The sequence below is a fragment of the Hippocampus comes genome, unplaced genomic scaffold (genome assembly GCF_001891065.2).
Source record: "Hippocampus comes isolate QL1 unplaced genomic scaffold, H_comes_QL1_v1.1 scaffold443, whole genome shotgun sequence".
Taxonomy (NCBI): Eukaryota; Metazoa; Chordata; class Actinopteri; order Syngnathiformes; family Syngnathidae; genus Hippocampus; species Hippocampus comes.
In genome coordinates, this window is record NW_017805111.1 from 258,454 (window position 1) to 278,283 (window position 19,830).

Genomic DNA, 19,830 nt, shown 5'->3' on the forward strand with positions numbered 1-19,830 from the left:
TAATTGCGGCCTTCAACAGCCCTCCGGCCAGGTGGCCGGCGCCTTTGTGCACAGTCATTTGGAAGTGCTGGATACGCGCCCAAACGTTTAGATGTGTCCAAATTAAATGAAACTTTAAACATGATACAATTTTGCTCATAAATTCCTCTAACAGATAAATGGACGAAAAACACATGACGGCTCAAGTCTGATGAAGGGGGTGTTGCGGTTGTTGATTGGAGGTGTACCCATCATCCAGAGAAAAGGAAGGTCTCATTTTCATGATGAATCAAAAGTCAAAAAGGTTTTTGTTTAGTTTTTTTGTTAAACTGAGACCCCAGTCTTGCCAACCAGGTGGCTCAGCTACTGTAGTGTTTTGGGGGACAGGAATGACACAGACCGGTTGAGGAAAAGCATCCCTTGTGGTGCTATATAAAAGCAATGAAGGATACGCCCTGAACCTGTCTGTTTTTCCTGGCCAGGAGGGTCACTGTCAGGCAGGGCCTGAGCTCAAGCCAACACACATCAAGGGCAGCACTTTCCTAGCCTCCATTTTCACCCCTGGCTTTTCCTGTTTTGACAGGAAGCAGGCAATGATAACACAGCCACGCAAATAAGCAGCGATTGCCTGCAACATGCTGCATGGGAGATCTATTTTCTTTAAAGAGCCCCAAGTCCAAACCCAAGAAGAAGACGACCAATATAACTGAACTGTCCTAAGTTGGATCAGAACCGTTCACCTTCATAAACAACCGCAATCATGCATGTTGGAATTTTGGTTGGAAATCTTGCGCAATGTTGAAAAATCACGTTAGAAATTCCGTACCCCACATTTCCGTGTAAATGGTGATTAAAACCACACAGGTTGAATAACATCACCGTCCATTGAAAAGCATCTATCTCCATAGTTTGTCTTCTTCTCACCCAAAACAAAACATAGTCTGGTGTCTTTGTTGACGGCATTATTGGACTGAAAAGGCTTAAATCAAATTATGATCAGTCGGAACTAAAATAGTATTTCCGTGAAAAGCCTGTGTCGAACTGAAGTGGATTGATGATGACTCGGATGAGTGAGAATCCAAACAAACGTCCTCGGTGTGATGTGGTTTTCAACAAAAATATAACGAGGACGCACTTGGAGGACGACATACCCATTTTATGTTTTTTTTTAAATGGAGGCTGACTAACAATGGTAGCCATGAAATTACAAACAAACACGTCAAGGGACAAACCCATCTTGAAGACAACATACCCTTCTTTGGTCGAGGTAATAACAAATTACGGACGGCAAGCCGCTGTGACACACGCTGTATATCAACCCAGCCTCATCACAAGCTTCAAGGCTCGGTCTAGTACCAGTCAAACAGAGTGACGCACAAAGGAAAGCCATAAAAACAGACCACCAAAGTCACAGACACATGAAAGATGGTGCGGTCGCCACAGGGAACCAAACATGCGGTGGTGCGGACGTGAGCCGAGGAGCAATGTCACTATCCGGCAGAAAGAGGAAGGGGGCCCGCGCTTTGAAGGCCGAGGGAGGTGTGGATGTTGACGGTCTTCTGTCCGAGACCCTTTTTGGAATTTGGCCCTTTTATCTAGGCAGGAAGAGCGCTGTAGTGAGACACAACAAGGATGGAGGAATGGGGCTATTAGAGGTGCTTTGTTGATAGCGAGAGCACCTCAAATGAACAAACCACTTTGATTACACCCTCCGATTCCCCCCACTAGCTTTTGTTTATGAGCTAATTAAGCATTGTGAAGGGACCGCGGGAGCCACGGCTGACTTTCAATGGCTACTGTAGGGCTTTTTACAGCACCTTCCATAACTTAACGACTATCAAGATCTAGCAAGGGATCACCGTCTAAATTGACTCTAGATGTGTGAAAGGCTGATTGTGTGTCAGGAAACAGTGCGGTCCAGAAGGTCAAATCCAGTTCAAACGCAGTCTCCGGCATCCATTTCTTGGGGGAGTTCAAGTGTGCCCTGCATTCACCTCACCGATGCACTCACAAAAGAGACGGAGATATAAATGCCCAGCGTGGGCCGAGAGAAGCTGAGGGGGTCAACGGATGGCCAGGAGGAGTAGGAGGGGGCGAGGTCTCACTAGACACATGCGGCAATGGCCGTGTGAAAGCAGGGAACGCTGTGGAATGCACACAAGGAGGGAGGAACATTTCGGACAAAAATGACTCTTTTGAGCGATCATACAATTTCTTCCCCACTCATGAAGTTCAGGCCAAAGCTCAGAGGTGTGTTGTGGGACTTGCCTTGGAAACTGACGCGCTGCTTTTGAAGACACACAAAAGCGCAACTCGTAAAAGGTTGCATGCAAATAAAGCCATACATTTGTCCACATCATCTACTTTTACACCCCGCTGGATGTCTGAACTTGCAGTGAGAATGTCCTTTGGCAGTTTTGGCTTCTGAAGTTGCGTCTGTTTGAGGTCATGGAGGCAGGGGAACTGGGCCAACATGGCTACAAACACTGTGGCTGAAAGAGGAAATTACCAAGTACAGGTATGCTCGCCACGCTTGCCCCTTCTGCATGCTTTGTTCGATTCAAGAAAGCATTTCCGTGTTGCAATGTTCAAAGACATACCGGCCATGATTCTGTGGGATGTGCGAACTTGGAGCAATTAAAGAACTCAGATGATTTAGAAGTTTCCCTGCAAAGCGTTTGCACTGGACTATTGCCAAATAGCCTAAGGTGGGGCACCCCAGATGACGAAAGAACTCAGATTATTTAGACGTTTCCCTGCAAAGCGTTTGCACTGGACTAATGCCAAATAGCCTAAGGTGGGGCACCCCAGATGACGATGACTGAAAAAAATTGCCACAATCAATGGTAAAAATTGAATACGTGCGATACCAGGTGCGGTGTGCCTGTTTTGCTTGGAAGTCGTATGTCGTCGTTCTCTAAGTTGTTCCTATTTCTTCACGCCTGACTTAAACAAGCCACGTTGAAGTCTCCGCTTCTGTGTTGCAGAAAATCTGCACAAAGCCTTAAAGACAAGTTGAGCTAGCTACACGTTTGCACAAATCTCACTTTTTGCCACCTTCATCGGAAATCGGCGATGCTCAGCTTCAAGTTCCCACAACAAGTGCTTTTTACAGGCGATGCTGTAGTAACGGTGAGCCACAAATGGCGAGGACGGAGCGGCAGATTGGGGCTCATAAATAGAGAGGTTTAAGTTTAAGTGCCTGACACACACCAAGGAGATAAACTGGCCCAGAGCTCTCCAGTAGCAGAGAGTGACATCATAAAATAGAGCAGCAGCAACAAGATGGGAAACATAAAGGATAGATATATTAATGGGAGTCAGTTCATGGAAGGTTTATTATTGCGAGCATCCGCCTGGAGTGTCGACCAGTTTAGGGTGGCATCAATTCTCAATGATCATCATCTGTTTAATGTAAATACGGATCTCATTAGTTTGTCCGCAGTCCCTCAACAACCCTGACAAATTCTGTGTAGTTTGCACTTTCAAAAAAAATTTGTTCTGTCTGGTTATGTTTTGGTTAAACTTTTCTAAAAGTACATTTAAATTCTTGCGCATACAGTGGGTAGGTAGGCCTCAGCTATATTCTGATGTGGGACTCCTAGAAAATATAACTATTTAAGCCATCGCATAATTCTAATATGTCCCAAAGTCTAAAACAGCAAGACCACGTGAATGACACACGATCCAGCTTTTGTAAGCCGATTGACTTTTTTTCCCCGGTGGAAATAAATCGGTTATGAAAATCCATACAGATGAGGGTGACCTTTTCAGCAATCTGCCTATGGAGAAATTTCAATGTTTTTGCACCAGAGTAAAAATGACTTTGGTGTCATTTTGTGGAATGCATTGCTCTGCTTTTTCCTCTCAAATGTCAGTGTGCAAATTGCAAAGCAATTGAAATCAAATCACTCAAGTGGTGAAACAAAACGGCACAGTGGCGCATGCACTTTCTCTCTGCGTCCTGTATGCAGAAGAAGTACAAGCTTGCAAACAAGGGATGTTGGAAGATTTTCCTCCACCAAAGAGGTTACATTTTTATTATGGATTTGACCTTTTAGCTTCCTGGATACATGTGACTTGTCTTTTTTGTATGTTGATGGTTTGGTATTCATTAACGGGTGTTCCACTTCTATTTTTTTTTAAAACCACACAATGATCATGTCACTTATCAAAGTAAAAAAAAAAAAATCCTCATAATTTTGAATGGATGGAAAGTTGTCAGGGTGGCACAATGATCGACTGACTAGCACGTTGGCCTCACAGTGCAGAGGTGCAGGGTTTGAGTCCAGCTCTGACCTTCTTGTGTCAATTTGTATGTTCTACCCGTGCCTGCGTGGGTTTTCTCCGGGTACTCTGGTTTCCTCCCACGTTCCAAAAACATGCATGGTAGGTTAATGGAACATTCTAAATTGTGAGCGCGGGTGTTTTTTTTGTATACAAGTATGTGTGCCCTGCAATTGGCTGGCAACCAGTTCAGGGTGTACTCCGCCTACTGCCCGAAAACTGTTGGGATAGGTTCCAGCTTGCCCGCAACCCTTATGAGGATCAGCATATTAGAAAATGAATGGATGTCCCAGCTGTCTTGTCGAGGGACAATTTAGAATGTTCCATTAACCTGCCACGCATGTTTTAGGACTGTGTGAGAAAACCGAAGTACCCAGAGAAAACCCACCCAGGCACGGGAAGAACATGCAAACTCCACACAGGAAGGCCGGAGCCGGAATCGAACCCTGCACTTCTGCATTGTGAGGCCGACATGCTAACCAGTTTTCTACTGGGCCCCCGCTTCGTCTTTAAATTTTTATTACATTATTCTATAAATTAGTCACTCTAAAGAGTTCACACTAATTTTCCCATGAAGCTAAACCCACTCGAATATCAGAGGACAAGGGATACACATTCTTTCAAGAAGCAGACGCCTGTGCGCCATGTGTGCTGCGATGAGGATATAACACCGACTGCAATAATGCAATCATAAATTGGTAGGCAGTTAAGTTGAGAAAGATGGATGATATGTGAGGCAGACTAGAAAGGATGGTGGGACAATGTGCTTCATCACTTTCTTTTCCCTCGGGTACTTACACGCACATTCGCCCGCCATCAATACGCGCACTCGTCTTCACTCACAGAGCAGGAGACTCAAGCATGAAATGAACATGAGCGGCATGAACTTTGACTGGCATTTTCATACAGTGCCAGGATTGATGGAGGTCTGTTGACATAGCTGAATGAGCTTCTGACCGGAATGAATTTCTTGACTAATTTTGCTCGGAAATATATTAAGGCTAGTTAAACTCAAATATGTACTGTCCGTCACAACTCAAACACACCAAGATGCGTGTGCACTGCCACGACGACAATTGTCACGTGTTCATCAATTACCTCTCCATTAGCATCACGGTCTACTATTGCAAGTGGTTGGATGACATCATTGGGTTGGAGATGAATTCTGGAGCTCAGTCAACCACAGGGAGGAGGCCCCCCAAGACAGAATCAGAACATGTCAACTCATGTCGCCTGGAAATGCTGAGCGATCCGAAGGAAGTGCTGCCAATGGAAGGACTGATAGATGGAGCATCGGCATCATAAAAAGTGAACTACTGTAAAAACTATGTCGTCACTTGATTGTGCCAATGGTAAAAAATGCATCACGTATTATTTAGCTGATCCAAAGTAGGAAAAAAAATGCTATTCGTTCTCTGTGTCTTTGCTTATGAAAGAGGGTGTTTTTTTTCATTGCAGCTCATTTTGTTTATTGGCAGGACTATTCAAAACCAATTTCCACAAACCTTTTGGTGACGCTGGGTGGCATTGGCGAAGAAAGTGTCCATTGTGGTGTAGACTGGGAATCTGGATTTCCCCTCCTCCCCCACTTTTCCAACATTGCAAGTCAGAACACTTTTTTGCCATCCATCCATTAATCACGAACGGGTTTAACAACAAAATTCAGAAAATGTCTCTGAATGTTCTGAACTTTTATTTTCGTGCCAGTGTCATATTGAACAGAATAACGTCGCCTGGAGGAGTTGCCATAGCGAGGGACTGGATCTCCCCTGTGTTGATGTCATGTAGCAATTAGTTGAGACTGAAATTGTTTCAAGACACCATTAATCTGCAATCACTTCCACAAAATTGGTAGAATCAAATACAGTGCCAAGCCCTATGTGTCAAATTTGGTCCGGAATCAGTACTGTTAGGACTGTTATTAAAAGTACTCGTAGTCCTTTCGTTCTGTTTAGTCTTTGTAAATGTCTGCATTGTTCTGCTATCAAGTCTGTTTTATTGATTTTTTTCTCACATCCATTTTGCTAGTGTCTCTAATGTGTATGCTGTGAGGGACAAAAAAAAAAAAAAAAAAAAAAACTATGCATGGTGGCCCTCCGAAGTGGTGGGATTGAGCTCCATTCACATCTGCCAAAGACCAAAACAAACAGATTAATTTCAAGGCCACGTTAGGCACCGTACCCCGAATCGAGTGTTTGCCTTGAACAAGGGCGCTACGCCCGGACAGCCCAGTTTGCCGTCCGCATATCCATCTTGGCAGGCGTACACAACACTGGCGTTCTCTTTCAACGCTTCACTATAAGCCAGGCGATTTGTCTGCCACCACAAGGCCCGGTGTCAATGGAGTACGTTTTATGGAGCCAGCAAGAGATTACCTCCAGCACTCTGATCCTTCCGTGTACGTGTACTTAGCCTAGCGCCTTGAAAATTTATCATGACTATGTTTCTCAAGAATCTGAATTAGACTCGATAATGGGCAGTGCACCTTCAGCGCACACATCTCACTTCACCTTGCCTTAAGGAGCTGAGCGCAAGCAGCCCGGTGACGGAAAAAGCAAACAAATCAGCATCTCATACAAATCGTCGCGCGCACACACACACACACACACACACACACACACACACACACACACACACACACACACACACACACACACACACGCCTCATATTAAAAAGTCACCTTGATGAATTCTCTCATCGTTGGATTTCTTGTTGTATTTTTGTACTTTGCTCACTGACATTTCAACTTGTGTTGTGTTCACAAACCGACACAGTAACGTACCGCGTTGTCGGCCCAGACCGCGGCACCATTGTTTAGTTCCAGTCTGGCCCTTTGTTACGCATGGTCTTGCAACAACACCAGCAAACACAAGCGTTATTATGCAGGGCAAGCATTCCTCAAGCACGTACGCAATGACAAAAGGGTAAAGAATACACGTGTTGCCACAATGTCCACATTGGCCGTATTTATGTCAAAACATTGTTGTCAAACAACAAAATACACGCTGGCGTTTCTTTTCAGATTTAGTTTAAAGACTCCTCGGTCAATCTGCTATCTATTTTGCAAACTATTAATCCTCAATGTATCAGACTATTGCAAAGAGATTATCTTCTTTATCTCCATCAATCTTAAACTTGGACAGGTAAGTGCATGTTTTGACCTGTGTTTGCATGGTACTAGCACAATTAATAAACTACTGAATTGATGTCAGTGGCATGTGACGCATCGAATGAAATGTGTGCTAGTTGACACCAATGTCGGATATATTGCCTGGAAATGTATTTGTTGGTGGTTTCCCTGAGGTGGATTCCTGGTCATCCACCACCACCCACTGCAGTATGCCACTGAGTAACTTGGTCTCTCTCTCTCTGTTCACAAAACGGTGTCGATCTGTTTTTAATTAATGCTTCAGAATCTGGTTGCATTACAGCCATGTGGCGCAGAGAGATGGCACATCGGGGAGGTAGCACTGCGAAAAACGTCATTTTTAATTAATCCGCGCCTGTTGTAATGCAAATTACCCATACTTATAGAACTGGAATACAACTGTGTTGCCAGCAAGTCACGTGGTTTTTTTGGGATTGTTTTTTTTTTTGTTTGTTTATCTACAGTATTTGTAATTAGGCAGACATTCCGGATTATCATCCCAGATTATTCAACATCGGCAAAAATTCGTCCTCGTGCTAATCAAGATTTTGGAACAAAATGAACTATTTTCTTTGTTGAGGCTAATGTTGGAAAACTTGCATATTCGCACCCGAGCATGAAGGTGCCTGACCTGATGGTGGCTTGGTGCCTTCCCAGCTCATTACAGGTAATGATACAGCTGCCTATTCCCAAGTCACACACTTTGATTGAAAGGTTTACTGGATAGTGGTTATTAAGGATAATGGGGTGGCTGAGCATGTTTGTCTTCAATAAATGAGGACAACACCACTTTAAGAATGACGGGAGGGGGCTGCAGAGCAAATTGGTTAAAACAGCTCGGCTCCCCTGCACAGGTATCTGAGAGAACATCTGGAGCGTGTGAAGACATACATTGACCTGCAGCCACACCAACAAAGGGCAACATAATACATACAGTACACTTACAGTGTGGAAAAAAAAAGATACAAACATACACTTTAGAGCCGATTTATTACTCCTACGACTGAATTAATGTAGCGATTATCTTGAACCTTGACAGACAGCTATGAGTAACACTATACCCCATTTTCAATTACAGCAAATCCAAAGTGGGCTCCAATGCTGAGAAATTAAGTATATTTAAAGACACCCCCCACCCCCAGAGAACTTCAACCACCTGCTTTACTCAATAAAAAGAGTGTTCACTCCACTGAGCCTTTAATTTCATGCTGCTCTAACACTGTAGTGCACAGTTAGTGGGGCCCATTATTTGATATTTATAATGCTGCATTACCTTAGGTTTGCTACCTACTGTTACGAACAAATCTTTTGAGAAAAGCACATTTTTCTGCACACCCTGAAAACATTTGGATTTTTAACAAGCAAAAAGAAAAAAATCTACACACTGACTGTAAATTTTCTAAATCAGTCAAAAGTACCGTATATTCCACACTATAAGGCACTTCGGAGTATCAGGCGCACCTTCAATGAATGGTCTATTTTAAAACTGTTTTCATATATAGGGCGCACTGCATTACAAGGCGCATAGAATCAAAGCTACAATAGTGGCTGCGGTTGCGTTATGCATCCACTCGATGGAGCTAGGCTCAAGGGAATACAACATAATACAGCTTTATTTATGTCTAGCTTTCACAAACGCTGCAGCTGTAACAAAGTGCTTACAGAACATTTAAAATACTACGTCGGCTTTTGAGAAAATTGAATGCTTTTAGGTGCGCCTTATAGTGCGGAAAATACAGTCGTATGAAATCATCGCTGAACCATTATCAGCAACATTGAATAGTCATGCCAAAGGAGAAATAATTATGATGCGCTGAAGCGCCAAAAAGGTAATCACCACAACAAATGTAGTGGGCAGCTGCACAAAGAGTAAACAATAGAATTTGAGTGGAGGGGTAAATTGGCGGCGAGCAGCTGCGGGTGTTCACAAATACAACACGGCAGAGCAGTGGAGAGCCATGACTGATGCCTGAGGTCTGTGCACCACTTGACACCACATTATCACTCTGTGCTCCCACACAGACACATGCCGTAAAACAACAAGTCACACAGCGACCACGTATGACGCGAAGAGAGTCGACTCATCTTCTGCCCCCCCCCCACACACACACACACACACTGCTGAATGTGCACACGCGCATGCACACCCCACGTTCAGAGCCACAGTGGCAGAGGTGCTTTGAGTTGAACAGGATGCTGTGGTCATATTCTCTTTTAAATCTGCTCAAGTTTTACCGCCGTAGGTGTTTTTAAAACTTTCTTTTTCGTGCCCCTTCTTTCAAGCAGGCTGCCAGTCACTTGGTCCTTGAGTTTGTCAACCTGGCAGTGTACACCTGTTCCAGGCCATGAAAGTCGAAGGTAATCAAAACCTGACACAAAGGCCTGAGGTGGCCGGACTCAGAAGAGATGTTCATCCCACGCGCCTGACTGAGAGTTAGCGCAGCGGTCGTTTCTTTGCAACAATGCTTTGTAAGCATGAACGACAATGTAATGTCCTTGTCGGATTCTCAACCATGGCAACACTATTGAGTGACAGCTATTGAAATCTGTGTGTGGGAAGAGAAGCATTGATTGGAAAAAAATAAACTACCGTATTTTCCGCACTAAAAGGCGCACCTAAAAGCCTTCCATTTTCTTAAAAGCTCACAGCGCGCCTTAAAATCCGATGCGCCTTGTGTGTGGTCATTACAGTAATATGTCAACCCCAAAATGGCTCCTTGCTAGAGACATGCTTACAATGCAGAGTTCAAACTTAAGGCGATCGGTTGAACACGGAAATAGAGCAGCGGCAAGAGAGTTCAACATTAATGAGTCAATGTTATAACTTGATGTTGGTGAAGTGAACTGTGTCGATGCTTTCTTAAATATGTTTTACTGACATCTGATCGTCACTATATAAATCAGGGTGTAGTGTCGTGGAGTGTTCTGTTGGCATTTCCTTGAGCGTAGCTCTATCTAGTGGATGCATTGTATATTGCGCCTTATAAAGCGGTGCGTCCAATATATGAAAAACATTACAAAATAGGCCATTCATTGAAGGTGCGCCTCATAATCCAGTGCGTCTTTTAGTGTGGAAAATACGGCAGTACTGTACTTTCAAGAAAGTTAAATTACGATTGTCACACATGAAAATGAGACTCAGGACACTTTTTAGCCAGGCAAAAATTTGCAGCATGATGTAAGTTTGTTTCACTTAGTCCTTCAACAAACATGTAAACTGCTTTCTCAGACATGGACTGATTCATTAAGTGCAATTGTGTGGAGTGGCAAGTGGGAACAAAAAAATGTCGGATCACGCATGAATACAAATGCGGCGCCTGTGATTAATTTGCTTTCCAGTATTTTATTAATTCAACAGACAAAAAGGCCTGTGGTTTATTGATTCCAGAGAAGACATTCATCTATAATAGATTTGGACACATCTTGCATACATCAAAGCCTTTTTTTGCGCTTTTCCAACGACTATTCTCATTAAAATGAGGTTGCTCTGCATCAGCTCCACATAATACACATATGTAAGACCGATAAGAGCCCTGTAGGAAGGTCTCTATTAATGAATTAGTGTGCTGGTTGAACTAGCAAGATTCAACACTACATTTATATTCATGAAGCCGAGTTTATGAGAGGGTGTTAAACACTGCTGACTCCATCATTGACCTGCAGTGTCTGCAACCACCAAACGCTCATGGAGCTAAAACCCTTACATAAGCACATTTTCACGTGAAAGCAATCACCAGACAGACATTTTGGGGAAATAAACACTGGTGTTAGAGCTAATTGAGACGATATAGCGAACGCTCCTCTAATGTGAGTTGCTGTTCTTTCCAGGGTACTTTTTTTTATTAAAAAAAATTAATTTCATCTTACATTAGGTTGAAAAAGAACGCTCCTCTAATGTGAGTTGCTGTTCTTTCTAGGGTACTTTTTTTTTATTAAAAAAAAATTAATTTCATCTTACATTAGGTTGAAAAAGAAATGGCTTAAAGGTTATTTGATTTTTGAAAAATGCACTCGAAGTGCACTTGTACATGCCCATGTTGCAACCATTTGTGTTTTCCACTAACAACCCAGACTAAACCTAACTCCTCCCCAGTATATAAAGATGTTAGTCTATCAATTGGAATGTATCACTTCAACATTTGCCACCAAATTGTAATTTCATACTAGCCAGGGCTTTGGTGCCTCCTTGTGGCATTAAAAAAAAAGAAAAAAAAGGTTTGTTTCATCTGGAAATAGCTAAAAGGAAGGTTCCGAAAAAAAGAAAAAAACATGATAACCGCTAGGTGAATTCATGAAAAGTAAATAGGTGAGGGCTTAACTGTATACTTATTGGTGTGAAGCAAGTGGGGTTTTAATTACATTTGCACAAAGGCTACCCGCAGCGTTCCCTTTGCTGTCTTGAACTACTTCTTTCTCACAACTCACCTTCTTCAAAAAGGGGAATTGAGAGCCTCCATCAGCACTGTGACCGAGGAGTTTCAGCTGTTCAAGCTTGTCCCACTGGCATCAAATTAGTCCAAGATGATCGCATTCCTTTTCGGGCAACGAGCTGCACACAAACCCTAATCACCTTTTGTGGTCACTGACACTATCCTGACTTTATTTCATAAGCCGGCTGAGGACACAGACACAAAAAAACAAGAATCAAAGCAGGAGTTGGCATGTGAGGATTTTGGCCAACCAACCACAAGGTCCTGTTTGTAGAGTCTGTGATTATTGCAAGGCGCTAATTTGCTACTTTGAAGTTGGAGTTTAACAGTATATGGCCCTCTTTCTTTCCGTAAATTCCGAGCCACCGTGTCCTGCCGCAATAAGCTTGAATCTGCTTCTCTTTATTGAAAGAATGCCCGTAGGTTTTAATTATGCAAATAAAAGCGGATGAGTTTCCGTTTGATCAATTCGGGAGGGGGCTCGCAACCATTTCTGCATGTTTTCAATCTTCTGCTATTTGGTTTAGTCTTAAAACAAAGATATAAAAACAATTTCACGAACCCTCGAATTTGCATAAATATTAAATGAATCAAAGGCTCCAGCGGTTGTATTAAATAGGTCACTCCCTGCAGGTACCCATCAAGTGGAAGCAAATAAATAATTGGGGACACAGGCTCACAACAAAGAAGATACTGTTAGTGTGGATTTTCCGTCTGGGTCAAAGGAAATTGTTATTGCATTTAGTGCATCTACATCAGAACAATGTGATTTCCAACACAGTGGAGCCTTCGTACTCAAATGGCCCTGAGGCCAAACAAATTGACAATATGCTATTCAACTAGTATGTTATCTTGCAAAATGTTAGATCAGATGTCGGCAACCCGCAGCTCACGAGCTGCGTGCGGCTCTTTCATCCTTATGCTGCGGCTCTGCGTGGCTCGGGAAAATAAATTATAAGTGTTCGATGGAAATGCATGTTATTTGTCTCAAACATGTGTATCACTTCTGTTATGTTCTCTGACTGTACAGTAGGTGGCAGTTTTGTGATAAAAAATACTGTTGAGATGAAAAAGGAAGAAGGGGAGTTTTGTAATGGCGACTAAACTGAGTTGCAGGAACTAGTGTTGTGCTGTTGATACCTCGATAAGAAAATAGTACACTCTGGCCTTGTTATTTTGCCTCCCAACAACACAACTTCTTTCTTCGAATCTGTCGGTGATCAGCATTCGCCTTCTTCAGAGACGTTTGTGAGCACTTGACGAGTCAGCAGGCAGATTTGAAAAGAGTGCGGGGACTGGACTGGCCTGCCTTCAGTCCAGACCAGTCTTCCATTGAAAATGTGTGCCGCATTATGAAGCGTAGAATACGACAAAGAAAACCCGGATTGTTGAAAAGCTGAAGCTGTACATCAAGACTATGTCTCTGAGCTGGCCTGGGAACACCTCGAGATTCCCCGGGAAGAGCTGGAAGAAGTGGCTGGGGAGAGGGAAGTCTGGGCTTCCCTGCTAAAGCTGCTGCCCCCGCAACCCTACAAATGGATGGATGGATGGAACATTTATTCTAAGTGCACAAATGGATGGATGGATGGATGGAACATTTATTCTAAGTGCACGCTAATTGGATACCATCATTAGTTGTCACACTGTAATCCCAATATCCATGAAGAAAGACAAAGTTCGAATTCTTCTGTAATATCCTTCATCATACTCGATCCTATGTATTAAAGCACCTTCATGTTGGACAATCTTCCCTGACTGTTCACCAACACTGCACTACTTCTGTATTCAAACAATAAGGTTACAACTCGGGTGGGGGAAAGAGGGGGGATTTCTGGGGACTTCCTCTTCACAATAACAGATCAGCCAGCGAATGAAAAGGGAGGGGGAGGCACGACTTTGGGTAAACAGTCTCCACTCTCTTTTATTCGTGACAACTGCAGACACAACACTGGCCAAACTCTGTCCAAATTCTGACCTTATTCCCGCCATGGAGGCAGCAATTTGGAGCAATCATCCAGAACTGTGTCCTCGCAGTGAGGGTCAACAGGTGAGCAGCTCAAACTCACCAAGACAATGGTTTCATTATGCATTAGGGATCCAATGACCGTACTCAACTTAAAACACTCTGCCATCAACGTTTGCCACCACCGGAATTAAGGTCCAATTTAGCTCTCAACAAGTGCAAAATGCCGAACTTACAGCAGACGCAGCACCTGGTGAAGGCCGCAAAGTGCGGTTGAATGGTCCTGCACTAAAAGGGGTGGTCATGCAGTTCCCGTGGGGGAATAGCACTCAAGGGGAAGCTTAATGTGTTGTCCTACCTGATACCCAAATATGGATCTGATATGCACCGAGCAGAGACCACACATGAAGATATGTGGAACTCAGAGTCCAGGTGCCCCTTGTCCCTTGTATACCTGCCCCCCACCCCCACCACAACCTCTATGAGCATCAGCTGCTATGGGATTTGCAGGGAGAACTTTGAAGAGCTGTAACCCAATCTGACTTTTGAGGCTGCCTCACTAAAATGGGACAACAAAAGGCGTACCGTGCCTGGGGGCAATAGCAGCCCGTCACAACAACAGTGGACTCTGAGCCTATATTTAACAGTGGTGGGAACTGTGCGCGCAGCCATACAGGAACACTTTCAATGCACATTGAAGGTCGACTGGGACACGACTTCCTCCTCAGTCTACAAAGTAAGTGGCTGGTTTAGTTCAGTCCCCTTCAACCCCCTTCCTTAGACCAAGCAGCAAAACGAAGAGATAAGCATTGTTTAACCAAACAATGGCCCACTTTCAAAATCGACAAACCTCTCTGGCACCCGAGGCCAGTTTTGAAGTTAAGCGCCGTAATAAACAACTTCTCCCCGTGCAGCTACAAAACGTCAGGTGGATTTGAAGCAATCGTCTTTAAATATGAGGGTTAAAAGCAAGTGTAGGTGGTGGCTATGACAGCCATGAGTGAACTAAGTACACTTTTCAATGATTTAGATTGGTCAGGCCTTTTTAAAAATAACAGACCCACGTATTGACTGACCAGACAGGTTGATTTATGAAAAAAGTATGACGTTCTCCTAATTTGAACACAGGAGGTCTCCACCTGACAGTGTTGAGATATATGTCCTTACATGGATGGCGACTACAAAATGTACATATACAATGTACAATGATACTCACATTTCAGGTGCTACAGTGTCTAATAAGAGCCATTTGATAAGATAAGATAAGCCTTTATTTGTCCCGCAATGGGGAAATTTACAATTGTGGAGTGTTTTTAAAAAAAAGACAAAAAGTCAATGTAGCACAGTTTCTTATTACTTCATATGTGCTTTTCATTTGACCGCCTAATTTGAAAAAAAAAAGCTCCAAAACAAGATCCAAGCTTTTGCATGAAAATGTTGTCCTCTAAAAAGTGCAAAATGCAGTGTAACTGTGTGCATGGGTGTAGTTTTCTTTCTTTCAGTATTTTCACTGACAGGTAGAAAGGGGAGTTTGCGCCATTGTAGGAGTGAACACACCAATTTATTTCTTGACCAATGAAAGCAACTCAGCTCATTCTCTCTAATTTCAGCGCAGGAGAGGCATGTATACAGCCTTTGCGGTAGCAGAGATAGACTCACTGAAGTCCACGGAGAAGATCGAAGTGAGCAAAATAAGTCGATAAGGAACCAACCTCCATTTGCGAATGATGTAAAGTTGACCAGGGCAATCACAGCTGGCCACTGTGAAGTGGGCACGTGGAAACCACCTTCCACCTGGTCGTTTTTGCCCATTTGTGTGAATCCCCAACCCTCCTCCTAATAGCTATGCAGCATCCCAGATGTGTGAGTTTTTCGGTCAAGCGCATTTGCACCTGTCTGTAAAAATATATCCCCAGGTGTAATCGACCAATTATTTTTCAAAAATGTCCATGTCTACTGTATACCTGACTTTTCCAGTCAATCTATATATTTGCTGCAACCTGCTGTAACTGTTAAGCTCACTTCCCTTTGAGAAAATCCTGCTTAAAGCCTCTTAATTGTGATTTATTGTTGATTAATTTTTAAGTCTCGTCTTGGTCTCAAAAAGTACTGACACCTTGAAGAGTTGGACGTGTGCATTCAAAAGTTTAGAGAAGGTCAATTTAAGTCCACCTGTAAATGTTTTAAGGGATTTTAAGTGCAAAACCAAGTCCTGACTTTTTGTGAGTAGTGTAGTTTGTGTACATTTTGAGGTTTGGAAAAAATAAAAATACTACTTCCTTAGTGTCCATCAATTAGCTCTGCACTGTACCTACTGTACGTATTGTATACTCCAAAAGCAGAAAGTTTAAATCGGAGAGAAACAAGACCTACCTTGAATGAGGTTTGGTCAGCCAGGCCCAACGCCAGCTTCCTCAACTCAGACACTTTCTTCTGACAACTGTGACAAAAGCCTCCCTTCTCCTCTGTCTCGGGCAGAGAAACAGAGCCGGCGCCCTCCGGGGCAGGCCGGTTGCTGCAGCGTTCGTCCTCCGCAGAGAGGAGCCTCTTCCTGGGGGTGACTGGAGACTCTCCAGTCGGACATCCCTCCAACTTCAGCGAGAAAAAAAAAAGGATGAATTTTTGTTAGTTTCACCTGTCACGCTCAATGCCGCACCTTGAGCATCAGGTAATGAACAGGTGTGTATTTTGACAACATTTCAAAAGGAAGCGTGTGTGTTTCAGAAGTAATTCCACCAAGCCGCGTATTTTAACACTTACTCTTGGATGCCCCCCTTCGTCAAAAGCAAGCTGGCCGTCCCCAGATGCATTCATTATACACTATTAGGCAACGCAGCTTTGAAACAAGCCGGCTCAAAGGTTGTGATCGAGACGTGGACGAGTCATATCGGCTGCGGAGATGACTTAACCTGTCATCTGTTGGAGTCCACCTCAAAGTGTCCAGAGGAGTTTTGCGAATCAGTGCACGACCAGGAACGTGCTCAGTGGTGCGCGAGAGGCGGTATTATGGTGTCGGAATGGGAGGGCTAAAAGTACAACTATTAGCGTAAACTCAGGGCACGAAATATCGTTTAAACATGTCGGCTCGTTTCTTTTTCAACAGAGTGAAATGAGTGGTTTTGGGAATGTTTTGAACACCCCCTAAATAAAATAAAACTTGCTCTACTTTTTTTCTGAGGTGGGGAAATCCTAAAACGAATATCCACAAAAATATCAATATCTCCAAAATACAAATAACGGAATGATATCAGATTAATCCATTAACTGCATTAAATTTGACGTAAATTTGATTTCACGTTTTTTTTAAACAAAAGTGATCAAAAATTGACGCCCAAAATGATCATTTCAATGTCGCCTGCAAGAAGCCGAGCTCCTAAACGCAACACCCTTGAGCATATTCGGCGTTACTCTGGCGTCACCATCTGGCAAATGGTGGCAACACCTCCACTCGAAGAGCAGTGGCGATGAAGTGCGGAGGACTGAGTTGAGGTTAAATATTTCATTAGTAAACTTTCAATATTTCATGTTGGGGATGACGTAAGTGGCAGCGGCCTCATGAAACACCGAAGAACACCGCGGTGCCCTCGAATGGCCCTCGTAAGGTGATTGTTGCATTTGAAATAGAACAGTGGCAACATGTGATTCGTGTGTGTGTGTGTGTGTGTGTGTGTGTGTGTGTGTGTGTGTGTTTTATTTTAATTTATTTTTTACTTTTTTGTTTTATGATACGCTGCAATGTTTTGTTCAAATTTGAATTTAGACTGATTGATAAAACGAGTTTTCCATGTACAGTGGAATAATATCCAATCATCTAAATTAAACGCATCAAGTGGCTCACACTTTCTCATTTGTCCATAATTTTTCTAATGTAGATTATCACATGCTTAAGTTAAAAATCCAGATATTTTATATGTATATTGATGCAAATTTCTCAACGATTCGGATAGTTCGAATAAGGTGATCAGTGCTACGGGTTCGAGATTTTCAAGTATGGAGCACCACTTGATGAATGCAATTTTATTTTATTTTTTATTTATTTGCAACACAATGACTCCTATTTAGTATAGCTCTGAGTCGGGGTGCTTTTACCTTCTTTTTTCTTTTCAGCAAGTGACTGGTAAATCCAAAGATAATGTCAGAGTCAACGAAGATGGTGCCCAAATCGATGACACTGGGCTCGGGTTTGCCCCCTCCGGAAGAGCCCGGTGAGTTCGGTAAAGCCATGCCGGGCTGGAAATGTCACCTACAGTTATATCCCACTCGTCCTATCGCATCCCTAGCACCATCTAAACCAAAAGGTGTTTGGGTCCCGCCGAAAAGAAGAAAAAAACTCCACATGCTATTTTTAATCCGAGAATCCACAAAACTGTCGCATAATAATCTCTTAGAATTCCATGAAATGAATCCATACAATCCAGATGAAAGGCTCCCCATTCACTGGGATACTTCTAGGACATCTTCTGAGGAGGACCCTCTGCTCTCCTCTGCTCTCTTGCCTCCCCATCACCCGCCCCTTTTAACTGTATCCCTCTCTCTCTTTCTCTCTCTCTCTCTCTCTCTCCCTGCTCCCTTTCCTCCTCCCCTATTCGCGACACACGCAGAACTCCCAATGCAAATATGTATAACCATGACATTCCAAGCAATAATCACTAATGACACATGCCTGTGTGTCCCATAACATTCACACGGACACCCACAATCAGTCTGCGCGCAACCAAATGACCTCATCCGTACTTATTTAATGATGCCATTTCTCCTTTAATTTTCCTACAGGTTGCACTGTATGCATATCCTGCTGAATAGTGTACTGAAGGTAGCATCACTGATTACATAATGAATATAAACTGCAGTGATAAACTAGAAGTGTTTGGATTCGGATTGATTTTGATATACAGTTCTGCAGCATGTATTCAACCTAATCAGCATTGCTGCTTCAGCGTGTCCGCTCTCAGCAATAAAACTTTAGTGTGACCTCTGTTCATCTTTAAAACTGCCACTGAGAAGCCAATAAGACTTCATGAGTGTGGATCAATAGTCAATGAATAGCCTTCACTTCAGCATTTCCAGCAGGCTTGAGTCTTATTATCACACAGATTGAACGGTTGAGACTGTTGGCAAGCGTTAGCTTTGGTCCAGTGAAATCATTAGTCCATGTCCATTTGCACTATAGGCTGACTTTCATCAATCTGAAAATCTCAGTCTGGGTGGAATCTGGGAAAAAACAATATATACAGTATAGCGTTGTCCTTGTCTTCAAATGTGAGTAAGAGAGGAGTTAATTATGTCAAGATGCTGAGATGGGGCCACAGCTGCACTCAGTCATATTTTTGGGGTGTGCCTCAAACAGATAAAAGCATTTCAACTGAACCGTTCCTCTAAAGGATTCCACCTGCTTGCAGCTGAGATTTTTTTTATCTAATATATATATCTATATATATATATAGATAGATAGATAGATAGATAGATAGATAGATAGATAGATAGATAGATAGATAGATAGATAGATAGATAGATTACAGTGGAAGATCCCTTAATTGTCTCCCTCAGGGGAAATTTAATTCGCTAGTTTGTTCATGCTACAATGTTCCCTTAGCCTAGATAACAAATGTGAACAGGACAAATTTACACTCCAAGAAATTGCGGGTTCAGTACCTGCCAGGGCATCTCGGACAGCAAATGAGAAGTACAATGGAATATGTCCATCAACCAGTCGCATTTTCTTTCCACTTTCAGTTTTGTTCTGGTCCTCGACAGAATTCTTGCTTTAGAATTGCAGATCTCGAACATCACCACGCCCCTGCTCCAAAAGCCAAATCATTTCCGATTGAATTACTCATTCTGCATGTTCAGTAGCATGCCATGAATTTGATAGCGTTGCCTTCAGTGAGTAATCGACAGCACCCTAAACATTACTTACAGATGCCACAAGATAGTGTCAAAGTACTACTCTTGTCTAAATTATTCTCCTCAACTCCCTTTAATGTAGTTCAATAACACTACAGCTACGCACCACTTTCAGGGG

At 43.0% G+C, this 19,830-nt stretch overlaps 1 protein-coding gene across 2 annotated transcripts in view; it reads right to left on the minus strand.

Annotated features, from left to right (window-relative positions):
- kif26ab (kinesin family member 26Ab) overlaps positions 1-18,306 on the minus strand; it is a 77,711-nt gene extending 59,405 nt beyond the window's left edge. The window contains exons 1-2 of one of the 2 annotated variants that reach the window (XM_019865439.1): positions 17,898-18,306; positions 16,182-16,400 (exon numbers count right to left, since the gene is read on the minus strand). In XM_019865439.1, coding sequence (XP_019720998.1) covers positions 16,182-16,400; positions 17,898-18,032 — 354 coding nt within the window. In that variant the 5' untranslated portion in view covers positions 18,033-18,306. Of the gene's footprint in view, positions 1-16,181; positions 16,401-16,568; positions 16,899-17,897 lie in introns of those variants that run through there. The other variant, XM_019865440.1, reaches the window with a different exon arrangement.
- Between the last annotated feature and the right edge of the window lie 1,524 nt (positions 18,307-19,830).